Below are 14,168 nucleotides of genomic sequence, written 5' to 3'. Positions count from 1 at the left end.
TACTCAGCTGTTAGAAATGAAAAGTTCCAAGACACCTGGAGCCCTGTCTCCCCAGAGCCCTGCCCCACTGGGGAAAGAGAGAGGCAGGCTGGGAGTGTGGATCCACCTGTCAACACCCATGTTCAGCGGGGAAGCAATGACAGAAGCCAGACCTTCCACCTTCTGCATCCCACAGTGACCCTGGGTCCATGCTCCCAGAGGGTTAAAGAATAGGAAAGCTGTCAGGGGAGGGGAGGGGATACAGAGTTCTGGTGGTGGGGAGTGTGTGGAGTTGTACCCCTATGATCTTGTCAATATTTCCATTTTATAAGTAAATTAAAAAAAAAGACAATGGGAAATAGTTCACCTTCCTCATCTCATCTTGGATGGAGCTTGAAGGAAGAATGTAAAATGAGATAACCCAGAAACGCAAAAAGGAAGACAGGATGATCCCATTCATAGACAGAAGTCACAAATTCCCTCCACACAGCATTCACCTGACTGGGGGAGTCAGCACCTCCCCTGTGCCCTCACCCAGCTAATAGGCAGTTTACCTGCTCTGGGTTGACTCCTCCCCTGTGCCCTCACCCAGCTAACAGGCAGTTTACCTGCTCTGGGTTGACTCCTCCCCTGTGCCCTCACCCAGCTAACAGGCAGTTTACCTGCTCTGGGTTGACTCCTCCCCTGTGCCCTCACCCAGCTAACAGGCAGTTTACCTGCTCTGGGTTGACTCCTCCCCTGTGCCCTCACCCAGCTAACAGGCAGTTTACCTGCTCTGGGTTGACTCCTCCCCTGTGCCCTCACCCAGCTAACAGGCAGTTTACCTGCTCTGGGTTGACTCCTCCCCTGTGCCCTCACCCAGCTAACAGGCAGTTTACCCGCTCTGGGTTGACTCCTCCCCTGTGCCCTCACCCAGCTAACAGGCAGTTTACCTGCTCTGGGTTGACTCCTCCCTGTGTCCTCACCCAGCTAACAGGCAGTTTACCCGCTCTGGGTTGACTCCTCCCCTGTGCCCTCACCCAGCTAACAGGCAGTTTACCTGCTCTGGGTTGACTCCTCCCCTGTGCCCTCACCCAGCTAACAGGCAGTTTACCTGCTCTGGGTTGACTCCTCCCTGTGCCCTCACCCAGCTAACAGGCAGTTTACCTGCTCTGGGTTGACTCCTCCTCTGTGCCCTCACCCAGCTAACAGGCAGTTTACCTGCTCTGGGTTGACTCCTCCCTGTGTCCTCACGCAGCTAACAGACAGTTTACCTGCTCTGGGTTGACTCCTCCCTGTGCCCTCACCCAGCTAACAGGCAGTTTACCTGCTCTGGGTTGACTCCTCCCCTGTGCCCTCACCCAGCTAACAGGCAGTTTACCTGCTCTGGGTTGACTCCTCCCCTGTGCCCTCACCCAGCTAACAGGCAGTCTACCTGCTCTGGGTTGACTCCTCCCTGTGCCCTCACCCAGCTAACAGGCAGTTTACCTGCTCTGGGTTGGTTGAGTTGATGTGTTCTGGCCCCTGACACAGAGCTGGGTCTGTGTCGCATACCTGGCCTGGAGATCAGAGTGATAATCCCACTTTTCCTGGTACCTCAAGAGTGATGACAACTGCTCTTTCTGTAAGCATAAGTAAACAAGCCTGTAGTCCTATGATGCACTTGGGACCAAGAAAAGGGCCAGGATGAAGGTGACCTTGCAGTGAAGCAAAGAATGACAACGGCGAGTCACGGCCACTTCTCAAAAGGACAGAGAAGATCAGAGAAGGGCTGAGATGAGACCCATCTATTCATTATTCAATTACATGATTTCTTAAGTCATCCCGACTCTTACAATTTGAATTAATCTCCTGTTTACAACTTCTCAGAAAAATAAACCTAAGTGACATTAAGATAATTTAAAAAAATTAAAACTTAAAAAAGAAAGGAAATAATTCCTTTCGTGTTTTTAAGTTTTAATTTTTTAAAAATTATCTTTATTTAGTGGATAGAGACAGCCATCAATTGAGAGGGAAGGGGGAGATAGAGAGGGAGAAAGGCCCAGAGACACCTGCAGCCCAGCTTCACCACCCACAAAGCTTTCCCCCTGCAGGTGGAGAATGGGGACTTGAACCTGGATCTTTGTGCATTGTAACACATGCGCTCAACCAGGTGCGCCACCACCTGGTCCCTCATAATTCCTTTCCATATTTTAGAGCAAATAAGATTTTTCCTCTTAAGCTAAGATGGCTTTTCTTTTTTCTTTTTACAGTTCTTATCACTTTAAAAATCATTTACCTGAACGATTTCAAATTATGTAAGCAAAAAATATTAGCTCGGAGAGAAAAGCTAGCACGCCTTAGCTGCACTCGCTCCATTCTAATTAAATAGAATCCTCAGACAATCTCAGGATTGTGATGTAGAGCCTCACATTTTACCCTTACTTACTATATATTTTTTTCCCATTGGGGATTCTTTAACAAGAACACTTGGCTTCTGAAATTGTTATTGCTGGAGTTTTCTCAGCTGAGTCTCTCTCTCTCTCTCTGTGTGTGTGTGTCCTTTAAAGCTGGGTGACCTCAACTCATTAGAGCCTTCCTAATGAGGCCACTGTGTCTGTCCTGTCTATTTGTAGCACAGAAGATATTTCTGTGAGCCGTTAGCAGCCCGGGGTCACCTGTCCTCCCCCTGAGAGGCCAGCTCACAAATGTGTGTTACTGCTCACCAACAAGACAAAACAGAAACACCACAGGAGGGAATGCAGGGGAACAAAGGGAAAAGGGTGCCCACTGCCCACTACTTAACTCGTGACACAGGGGAAGCACTGTGTCATTGTGCTCTTCACTGACCGGTTCATGCAAGGCTTCCCTGTTGATTACCTTCCTTTACATTTATTAATGGAATAGAGACAGAAATCGAGAGGGAAGCGGGGGTAGAGAGGGAGAGAGACAGAGAGACACCTGCAGCCCTGCTTCACCACTCGCAAAGATCCCCCCTGCAAGCGGGTAGTGGGGCTCTAATCCTGGTCCTTGTGCACAGTAACGTGTGCTTGCTCAACCAGGTGCGCCACCACCCGGCCCTAAGGCTCCCCTTACAAGACAGATTCACGTGACGGGCTTTGGAGTGGCAACCCCAAGCCTCCCCTTCCAGTGGGGACAGCAGGTGTGCACCCAGTTGGAGCAAGTTTACAAATGTTTTGATGCATCTTCTCTGGCTTAGCCAGCGCATGAGATACTGTGATAATATATCACTCGCTGATATTCTTGCTTCTTAATCTTTTCTTTTAATTTATTCCCTTTTGTTGCCCTTTTTTTTTATTCTTGTAGTTATTATTGTTGTCATCGTTGTTGGATAGGACAGAGAGAAATGGAGAGAGGAGGGGAAGACAGAGAGGGAGAGAGAAAGACAGACACCTGCAGACCTGCTTCACCGCCTGTGAAGCGACTCCCCTGCAGGTGGGGAGCCGGGGGCTCGAACCGGGATCCTTACGCTGGTCCTTGTGCTTTGCGCCACGTGCGCTTAACCCGCTGCGCTACCGCCCGACTCCCACTTGCTGATATTCTACTTAAAGGATGTAAGAGAGGAACATGAAAAGTTCTGTGGGAGAGGGAGGCAGGAGTAAGGACAGGACTGGCCTTGAGGAGCAGGCAGGCAGGCAGGCAGGACCCAAGGAGTCCCAGCCAGTCCCTGACGGAGCTGACCCTGAGACGCCTCTGCCAGCGAGGCCTGTGGGCGTGCGCAGATGGGTATTCTTGAAAGAGAGCCAAGTGACAGAATCTGAAAAGTTCAAGGTGATCAGTTTGAGCAGGACATCACATTTAGACAAGGAGACTAATACACATTAAGCTAAAGTGATCACTTCGACCAGATATTTACAGGAATCCGTGAATTTTACGCAGTTAAAGGAGGCTTTATGGAAGGGGACATGTCCTTAGAGAGTGGAAGTGCGCCAGGTAAGTTTCTGAGCTGAAAGCTGGCTGGCGGTGTCAGGAGAGATCTGAGCTGACCTAGCAGGTGGGAGACAGGAGGTGGGTGTCCTGGGAGTCACAGAAACCTCTGGAAGTCAACCTGAGCGTGTGCCTAAGGCTTTCACACATGGAGGAGCCTCAGCCAGCCCAGATGGCAAGTACAAGCTGGGTGAAGAGCCGATGGTAGGAGAACTCTGACTGCTGTCCACAAGTGAGGAATTAGAAAGGCGTTCTTGGGGGCCGGGCGATGGCGCAGCGGGTTGAGCGCACGAGGCACAAAGCACAGGGACCCGCGTAAGGATCCCGGTTTGAGCCCCCATCTCCCCACCTGCAGGGGAGTCGCTTCACAGGCGGTGAAGCAGGTCTGCAGGTGTCTGTCTTTCTCTCCCCCTCTCTGTCTTCCCCTTCTCTCTCCATTGCTTTCTGTCCTGTCCAACAATGACGACATCAATAACAATAATAACTACAACAATAAAACAAGGGCAACAAAAGGGGGTTCAAGCCCTGGTTCCCCACCTGCAGGGGAGGCGCTTCACAGGTGGTGAAGTAGGTCTGCAGGTGTCTGTCTTTCTCTCCCCTCTCTGTCTTCCCCTCCTCTCTCCATTTCTCTCTGTCCTATCCAACATTGATGACATCAACAACAATAACTACAGCAATAAAACAAGGGCAACAAAAGGGAATAAATAAATACTAAAAAAAAAAAAAAGAAGAAGAAGAAGAAAGAAAAAGAAAGATGCTCTTGAAAATAATTTAACCGAACCCAGAGACTTGAAAATTCATTCTCCAGAATTCCTGCAGTAGGACTGTACTTTCTGGCCCCACTGGAGTTGGCAGGGCTCTGGACCAATGCGGTCAGTCAATAAGTCCTGCAGGAGAAATGAAACGCTGCTTATTATAGGACAGAATATCCCATCGCCAGCAAGGCCCTGCAAGATCTTGCTTTCTAAATAGTGACATGATTTGGGCTGGGCCCTGAGGCACTTACACATGAGAAATAGGCCGATATGTTGCCTCATTTATTGTGTTAGACGTTCAATTTTGATTCTGGCTGTCATTTCGACATAACTTAGTTTGTTGTGATTGATAACATCACTTTTATAGAATTGAGCAAATTTCTTTTTTAAAGACTTATTCATGAGAGATAGGAAACCAGACCCTCACTTGGTGACTATAACATGTAGATATGGTTTTCTCAAAACTCATTTGCCTTGCCGCCCTTGAGATGAGCTTTATAGCATCAGTGTCCTGGCTGGGGAAGAGGACTATGATCCCAGGAAGATCATATTGAAGGGAGATCGCCACATATACTGGGCGTGATTTTCATATGATCATGGTGGGCACCTCTAACATCATTTCCTGTCTTTGACTTGACCCGTTGTGAAAAGGAGATAATACGTCAATAATTTGAAAATATCATCATATTGTTGGTAGGCTGCATATAAAGGTTCAGTGTCATATAGAGGATTTGCTTTCTTCACGGCACCCGTGGTGAAAGCTGCTGAGCATTCTCACGGCTGGATGGAACAGCTCAGGAAATTCTCCGAAAGAGAAATGTCAGTAGAGAGAAGACTATGTCCTGTGGCCCTCAAGCAAAGTGCCGGCCCTATTTCAGCCCCGAAATGTCCTTTTAGCCATCCCTGCCGCCATTACTGAGCGCTCAACTCTCATGTTTCCTCTTCCCAGACCTACAGCTACCGGCCCGTTTGTGTCCCCTGCTCCTTACCGTCTACACGTTCTCACTTTATTTTGCACACTTTTCTTCAGGTTGTGGTCTACACTCCAATGTGATATCAGAGGTTTGGTTGCTCTCGGTTGTTGGTAAGCTTCTAGTTCTGCTTCTGGGATCCTTCTGTTACATTGCTTGACGTTGTGGTCTATTTACATGGTCATTCTGTCACATTGGTTTGGTCTCACTCCCTCTGCCTCTGGGAGATTCTGGTTTAGTCCTTGCTATTCCGTGCTTCTTCCTTCTCCCCGCCCCCTATCCTAGGTACTTCCTTGGTTCCGGACTCTGTGGCCGGAGGAGAGAGACGGAGGAGCCCATTGTGTTGTGATTAGGTTGTTGGACTGCTTGCCCACTCGTGAATAAAGATTAAACTGCGTTTTCAGCTCTGCCATGAGTTTCTGGTCGTCTCTGTCTCCTGCCCGTGAAGCCAGCCCGGAGAAAACAACACTCAATGTCAGTCCTTCAGGGCAATGTTAGTCCTGTGACACTGAGGGTGTTTTGCTTTTTTTTTTTTTTTTAGACCAGGGCACTGCTCTGGTGGGGCTAGGGCTCGAACTTGGGTCCTGTCACAGCCACAAGTCCTGTGCACTCGGCCAGTGTGGGTTTCCCTGAACTGTGATGGTGGTGTTTTTAACGTCCTTCTCCCAACCACCACTGGCTAGCTTCCACGGGCATCACGTTAAGGAAGGTGAGGCAAAAGAGGAGGGTGGACACTGAGTGCCTCACGTATAAGTGGGACGTGGCAATGAGGAGCAGGGGAGAGAGAGCCCAGTGAAGCACGGGTGGGCGCATCACAGCAGGGAATTCTGGGGGAAGAGCGCCGAGGGGCTGGGCAGTGACTGCAGTGTCATGGCTGACCTCCTCGACGAAGAATAAGAAATCAGAGAGGTCCAGCTGAGAACAGTGAAGGCCTGAGGTCTGAGCGCAGTCCCAGTGCTGCTCTCTCTCTCCCGGGCTCTTCGCGCTTTCTTTCCCGTGGAGTGCTGAGGGCCTCCTTGCCCTGAACCCTCCTTTCCCTCTCCTCGGCCTCCCAGCGGTGCCACCGGGCCTGACACCCTGCTAAGGGCTGAGAGGTGGCCTTGCCTCTGAGGGAGCCAGGTCCCTCCCCCCACCCCCAGACGCAGAGCCGGTTCTGAAGGGCGTTGGTCTCCTTCTCACTTTCCTTGAGGTGACTCCCCGAATCCCAGAGCGGGCCAGGTGCCTTGTTCTGTGTCCCCACTGCCCGATGCTTTGTCCTCCTGGTACCTCTCATAATGCTGGACCCGGAGCGAGTCACAGGAAAATGGACGTTGGGAAGTGGGAGAGAGAAAGGGAGCAGGTGCCCACCGTGCAGGTCAAGACTGACCTTGTGTCTGCACCGTAGAGAAGGCCGGCTCCCTCCTGCCCGCCCGCCCTCATCCAGAAGCTCAGGTGTGCCTGCTGCACGTGCCCCCTCCCGTGCATCCAGTGTCACCATCTCAGATGTCATCAAGATCATCCAGGGCCTAAGACAAGTCAGGCGGCCCACCCCTGTCCTCGCCCTCACAGGGCTGTGGAAGGCGTTTGGCTTTGCCTCCAGCTAAAATTAAGAAAATCTGTTTTGGAGCTGCTAGCTGGTGATGGGGAGGAGAATCGCGCCCCTGGAGAGCGTCAGAATCACACTAATGGCAGGGCTTGAAAACGAGGCGCACAGCTGTTTCAGGTGGTGCCCACTGGGTGTGCCAGCCTGCCTCTACCACCTCATGCCACGATGCCACTGGAAACGCTTTGCCTACTGTGCTGGGACCCTGCAGGGCCCTTCCTGGTTCATCAATGTGATTTCCTGAGAAATGCTTGACTTTTGGTGACATACAGACAGGGGAGGAACAAGTAAGGCTAGACTCCGGTCAATAAACAATAGACACTCAGGACGGAAGCAAAGACCACGGCCCAGTTGTTCGCTGGTTTCTGCCTCGCTCAGCCCTCCCTCTCCCTGAGATGCTGCGATACTGACAGAGGGCCAGTTGATAACTCTACAATGGCTTTTAAGTGTTCAAATGAAAGAAAGAGTCCCCGGTGCTAGAAACAGGGACAGACAGACACAGGCTGGGGGTGTGGATCCACCTGCCAACACCCATGTCCAGCGGAGAAGCAATGACAGAAGCCAGAACTCCCACCTCTGCTCCCCATAATGATTCTGGGTCCACATTCCCAGAGAGACAAAGAACAGAAAAGCAGGGAGCTGGGCGGTAGTGCAGTGGGTTACGCGCAGGTGGCAGGAAGCGCAAGGACCTGAGTAAGGATCCCGGTTCAAGCCCCCGGCTCCCCACCTGCAGGGGAGTCGCTTCCCAGGCGGTGAAGCAGGTCTGCAGGTGTCTGTCTTTCTCTCCCGCTCTCTGTCTTCCCTCCTCTCTCCATTTCTCTCTGTCCTATCCAACAATGACGACAGCAATAATAACAATAACAACAAGGGCAACAAAAACAAAAATGACCCTCAGGAGCAGCGGATTCATAGTGCAGGCACCAAGCCCCAGAGAGGACTCTGGGAGAAAAGAAAAAGATTAGCAAAGCTTCGAATGGAGGGTTTTGGGAGTTGTGGAATTATATTAAACCCCTCTCACCCAACGGACTTGTCGATCACAATTAAAAAAAGTAAAAAAGGAGGGTAGTGGTAGACAGCATAATGGTTTTGCAAACAGACTCTCAAACCTGAGGCTCCACAGTCCCAGGTTCCATCCCCCTCACCACCATAAGCCAGAGCTGAGCAGGGATCTGGTGGAAAAAGAAAAAAAAAGAAATGTTACGGACAACAGAAAAAAAAGTGATTCAGCTTAGGTAGAAAGGAATGTTGAAAGACTGCAGAGACTGAAAACCCACTGCACCAACCAGATGACTTATGAACATAAAAGAAGTTAGTGGAGGGCATTCAAATGCAAGCCCAGGGAGCCCCATGCTCCCTAGAGAGCAACACTGCCTGCTCACCGAGCTGAAGAAAGTCCTTTGTGTTTTATTTTTAAATTATCTTTATTTATTGGATAGAGACAGCCAGAAATCGAGAGAGAAGGGTAGGATAGAGAGGGAGAGAGACAGACAGACACCTGCAGCCCTGCTTCACCACTTGGGAGGCTTTCCCCCTGCAGGTGGGGAGCCGGGGACTTGAACCTGGGCCCTGGAGAAAGTTCAAGTGGTCTGAACAGAAGGTCAAATCGGCCACAACGTTCACTCTGCTAAAACCTTGTCTAGAGCAAGGCCTGTGAAGACGGATGGATGTAGGGGAGCCGCAGACAGCAGTGTGAGGCCAGCGGGCAGAATTTCCTGAGAGTCAGGGAAAGAAGGGTCCCCACTCCCCTGGAAGCAGTAAGTGCGGGTGGAGAGACTGGAGCTCTGTGGAGCTCTGTGGAGAGTCTAGATCAGAGGTCAGAAGAAGGCAGCCTCACGGAACAGAACAACGGGGTCCAGGGCGGACGCAGTAGCCCCCCTCCCCGGAATGAGAAGGCCTCCCGCTCTGCGAGGCTGGTGGTGTCTGCTGCTGTGCAGAAGCCCTTCCCTGTGATGTGGTCCCACTGGTTTGTCTTTGTTTCCGTCTTTCTTGCAATCGGAATCGTATCACTGAAGATGCCTACAAAATTTAGATGAGATCGGGCGTGTTCAGGGTGGTACGGCCACAGACTCCTACAAAACTCAGATGGAAAAGAGCTCTGCCGATATTTTCCTCAAGGCGTCTGATAGCTTCTGCTCGAACATCCAAGTCTTTGGTCCGTTTGGAGTTGACTTTTGTGTCTGCTGAAGTGTAGCGGTTCAGTTTCATTCTTCTGAGTGTTTCAACCCATTTTTTTTCCCAACACCATTTGTTGAAGAGACTCTGCTTTCCCCCATTTAATCCTCTGGGCCCCCTTGTCAAAGATGAGCTGTCCACAGCTGTGGGGGCTTATTTCTGGGCTCTCAGTTCTATTCCACTGGCCGGCAAGTCTGTTTATGTTCCAGGTCCAGAGAGACAGAGAGACACCTGCAGCCCTGCTCCACCACTCATAACGCTTTCCTGCTGCAGGTGGGGACCGGGGGCTTGAACCAGGATCCTTGAGCACCACAGCATGTGCACTGAGCCAGGTGTGCTGCCCGGTGCCCAGCAAGCAGTGCGCCAGAGTCTAGAGGGGCGACCAGCGCGGACGGACTTGCCTTGCGGGGGGTGTTCTGGCATCCATTGCAACTTCAGTCTCTCCAGAGCGAGTCTATCCCTTGTCCTAGTTTGGGCCAAGATGCGGGGTGAGGGCACCCACCCACGGGGCACCAGGCGATGTCACCCTCTGCGCTCCCTCCCCAACAGCTGCAGCCGTGCAAGCTGCTGGGCTCTGGTATGTGCACAACAGGGTGCTGGCTGTACTGGGGGCCAGAACCGGAGACTCGGCTGACTGTCCCCTCCCGGCCCGGGGGCGGGTGGCCCTATGGGCAGTGCCAGCGGCAGCTCTGACAGCAGGCTGGGGAGTCTGGGCTGGAAGTCAGAAGTCCACTCAAGCATCAGTGGTGGTATTTCCCTCAAGTGAAAACACAAGTGAAAATTTCTTTGCATGTTAGAAAAAAAATGTTTGAACAGGGGTTGACTGCTTTCAGATGGTCAGGGGGACTCATGCCGGGAAACTTGGGCAGAGAAAGGAATGATACTCTGTCCAGCCAGATAAAGCCAACAACTGGGTGACCCTCAGGTGTCCCCATGTCACCTGCTGTAGATAAAAACCTTCCAAGCGGGGCCAGGTGGTGGCGCACCTGGTCGCGTGCACACGTTACAACGCTGGAGAGACCAGAGTTCGAGCCCCCAGCCCCCACCTGCGGGGGGAAAGCTTTGCGAGCGGTGAAGCAGGGCAGCAGGCATCTCTGTCTCTCTCCCTCCCTATCACCCCCTTCTCTTTCGATTTCTGGCTGTCTCTATCCAATAAATAAATAAATAAATATAATAAAACATTTAAAGAAAAATCACCGTAAATGAAACAAAACAGACAAAGCCCCTTCCCAGCGTTGGCGTCACCCTCCATCCCTGCTTCTCTCTCCTCTTCACACCCTGCGCCCGCTAGTCCTGAAGATGCCGTGCACGTGGGCCATGTGCTCTGCTCTCAGACCAGAGGCTCTGCTCCCGCACACAGATAGAAAGGCCACGCACGCTCTCTGCACGCGCGCGGCTCGCTGGGACAGCACGGCCACTTCTGCGGGGCTGCACGGCCAGCATGACAAAGCCCGGCTGCCCGGCTCAGACACAGCACCCTGTGGCTGGTGGCTGGTGGGTGTATTGGGAGACAGGAGTTCTAGCCCCATAAGCCCATTTCTAAACCTCCCGGCACAGCCTGCGGGCCCTTCCCCCTGCTGGGTGTCCCTGCTTGGCTAGCAGGGTGCCGCTCCCCCGGGGAACTTACTCTTTATCGGGATGATGAGCTGGGGGATGACGGGCAGGATCTTGTTCCCCCCGTGCTCCAGCATGTCGTGGATCCCTTGCCGAGCAAAGAACTCGTAGGGGAAGGTCATTTCGCAGAGTCCGTCAAAAAACAGAGGCAGGTAGTGGTGGTAATCCAGCTTCTCAATCTCCACCTGGAAGGAGAGACGCACGTGAGGGGAAGGACTCAGCTCGGGGTGGGCAGTGGGGCCGGGTCAGGGCATGTGGCCGCCAGCAGCCTCTGGGGACTGAGGCCCAGCAGAGGGGCAGAGCTCCGGGCCCTTCCCCCAGTGACCGGCAGTAGGCATCGCGGCTGCCCTGGCATGAGGGCACAGTCTCTGAACCTGAAGTTGGGTTAGAATCCTGCCGTCTACACTGGGGTCATCTTAGCATCTTTTTCTTTTTGCCTCCGGGGTTACTGCTGGGACTCAGTGTCTGCACTACGAATCCACTGCTCCTGGAGGCTACTTTTTCCCTTTTGTTGCCCTTGTTGTTAATCATTGTGGTTGTTATTATTATTGTTGTCATCATTGTTGGGTAGGGCAGAGAGAAATGGAGAGAGGAGGGGAAGACAGAGAGGGGGAGAGAAAGACAGACACCTGCAGACCTGCTTCACTGCTGGTCTCCCCTGCAGGTGGGGGGAGCCAGGGATCGAACCGGGATCCTTACATCGGTCCTTGCGCTCACGCCATGTGCGCTTAACCTGCAGTGCTACCACCCGGCCCCCCAACCCCCTCATCTTAGTATCTTTAAAAAACATTTTTATTTAGTTATTATTGGATAGAGACAGAGATAAATTGAGAAGGGGGAGATAGCAAGAGAGACAGAGACACCAGCAGCCCTGCTGCACCACCGTGAAGCTTCCTCCCGTAGGTGGGGGCCGGGGGCTTGAACCATGTGCACCACTGGCACATGGCACATGGCCCTAGCATTTTAGCATTTGATTTAGGGCTTTCTGATGAATATTTTTACCATTTAGGGGAAAATGCAGCGTTGGAAAGTATTCAAGAAGTCCACCATATGTATGCTGAAAAGATACCCGTACGACAGAAATACAGAACGTTAAACGGATGAAAACAGATTGGCCTTAGGGGCCGAGGGTGGTGACCTGGCTGAGTGCATGTGACTCAGGTTCAAGGCCTGCTCCCCACCTGCAGGGGGACACTTCACAAGCAGAGAAGCAGGGCTGCAGATGTCCCTCTGTCTCCCCCACCTCTCTCAGATTTCTGGCTGTCTCTATCCAATAAATAAATAAAGAGAATGCAAAGAGAATGAAATTGGCCCCGGAGCTTCTGATAAGCTTATCTACAGCAGGCGACACACTCACCATTATGGCAACACACTTTTTCTGAATCTGGGAGATATGAGAAAAGAAAAGCGTGCCTGCACAGCTGCCCCATGGGGCCTGAAGGAAAGCAGAATGTGGGTGCCGTCTCGAAATAAAGAGGAGAGGAGGGAAGGGGAGGAGGGAGAGGGGAGGAGAGGGGAGAGAGGGGAGGAGAAGGGAGGGGGGGAGGAGAGGGGAGGAGAGGGGAGAAGAGGGGAGGAGAGGGGAGAAGAGGGGAGGAGAGGGGAAGAGAAGGGAGGGGGAGGAGAGGGGAGAAGAGGGGAGGAAAGGGGAGAAGAGGGGAGGAGAGGGGAGGAGAAGGGAGGGGGGAGGGGAGGGGAGGAGAGGGGAGAAGAGGGGAGGAGAAGAGAGGAGAGGAGAGGAGAGGGGAGGAGAGGGGAGAAGAGGGGAGGAGAGGGGAGAAGAGGGGAGGAGAAGGGAGGGGGGAGGAGAGGGGAGGAGAGGGGAGAAGAGGGGAGGAGAGGAGAGGAGAGGAGAGGAAAGGAGAGGAGAGGGGAGGAGAGGGGAGGAGAGGGGAGAAGAGGGGAGGAGAGGGGAGGAGAGGGGAGGAGAGGGGAGAAGAGGGGAGGAGAGGAGAGGAGAGGAGAGGGGAGGAGAGGGGAGGAGAGGAGAGGGGAGGAGAGGGGAGGAGAGGGGAGGAGAGGGGAGGAGAGGGGAGGAGAAGGGGAGGAGAAGGGGGGGAGGAGAGGGGAGGAGAGGGGAGGAGAGGGGAGGAGAGGGGAGGAGAGGGAGGGAGGCGAGACCCAGCCTGACTGGAGTGTGCCCCTGAGGTCTCCAGACTGAGGCTCGCGGGCCCAGGGTCTGCTCTAGTTCTGTGGGGCCACAGCAGAGGAGGCTCCTGTCTCCGCACACCAGCGCTCCCGGCTCCCGCGACCCTCTGTGACCCTCTGTGGCCGGGCCCTTGGGTTGTTTCCAGCCTGTGGACCCCGGGATTCTCCTCAGCGGGCCGGCAGCGCAGGCCTCCTTGCAGAGCTGTCTGTGCTCTCGGGCAGGACAGGACGAGATGGGGACGGGCACTTGCCCACCTCACTCCCAGGTGGACTCTGGGACAGAACGAGCGAGCCCACGGGGGAAACCCATCACCTGTGGTCTGTGGTGGTTACGGGGCTCAACACGGGGAGACAGACGGGAGGAGCACTGAGGGGCAGGGAGCCGGTCTCCGGGGTTGGAGGAAGACGACCGAGCACCCGTCACCCACCACCTGGCAGGGACGCCCGGGGGCTCTCCCGGTTAACGTGCTCTGCCCGTTTAGATCTCCACGAGGCTGTCCTTACTATTTCCTTGGCCACAGACCTTTACACAAATATAAAATCACGTTTTAATAATAAGCCTCAGTGTGTATTTTATTATGCTGCTCTAAAATAGTAGCTTTCAAACGACATAGTCATTTTCTCCAAGGTTTATGGAAAAATGCAGAATTAAATAGGGGACAGAACAAAGCTTGCTCCTACTTGGCTAAAATTCCACAGTGCTGGCACGGACGGATGGCCATGTGGCCATCTTATCTGGAGACATCAGATATTTCCACTGACAGAAATGCTGTTTGTTTGTTTTTTCTTAACCATTTTTATTGAGGAGTTCAATGGTTTACAGAAACTCTGTATTTTATATTCATGTTTCATAAATTTCCATAGATCACAAAGTACCTACAGCTTGAGGGCTAAGTGTCACAGTGACCTTTGGGCAAAGATAATAGGGTTCTCAGCAAGCCTCAACTATGAAATCCAGCACCTCCCAGCAACACAGATACAAGTCTGGGAACTTGATGGTGTTAATTGTTTTCTCTAATGACTCAAGCTAGAAACTTAAAC

The 14,168-nt window shown here is 52.6% G+C and overlaps 1 protein-coding gene across 2 annotated transcripts in view; it reads right to left on the bottom strand.

Moving 5' to 3' along the window:
• The window catches only part of PACRG (parkin coregulated), a 326,166-nt gene that overhangs the window by 123,470 nt on the left and 188,528 nt on the right, over positions 1 to 14,168 (bottom strand). For both annotated transcript variants that reach the window (XM_007529646.3, XM_060205143.1), the window contains one exon: positions 10,993 to 11,164. In XM_007529646.3, coding sequence (XP_007529708.1) covers positions 10,993 to 11,164 — 172 coding nt within the window. The remainder of the gene's footprint in view (positions 1 to 10,992; positions 11,165 to 14,168) is intronic.

This window comes from Erinaceus europaeus, chromosome 13 (assembly GCF_950295315.1).
Source record: "Erinaceus europaeus chromosome 13, mEriEur2.1, whole genome shotgun sequence".
NCBI classification, from domain to species: Eukaryota; Metazoa; Chordata; class Mammalia; order Eulipotyphla; family Erinaceidae; genus Erinaceus; species Erinaceus europaeus.
Note: the sequence above shows the minus strand (reverse complement) of the source record. Positions and strands in the feature narration are given on the sequence as shown.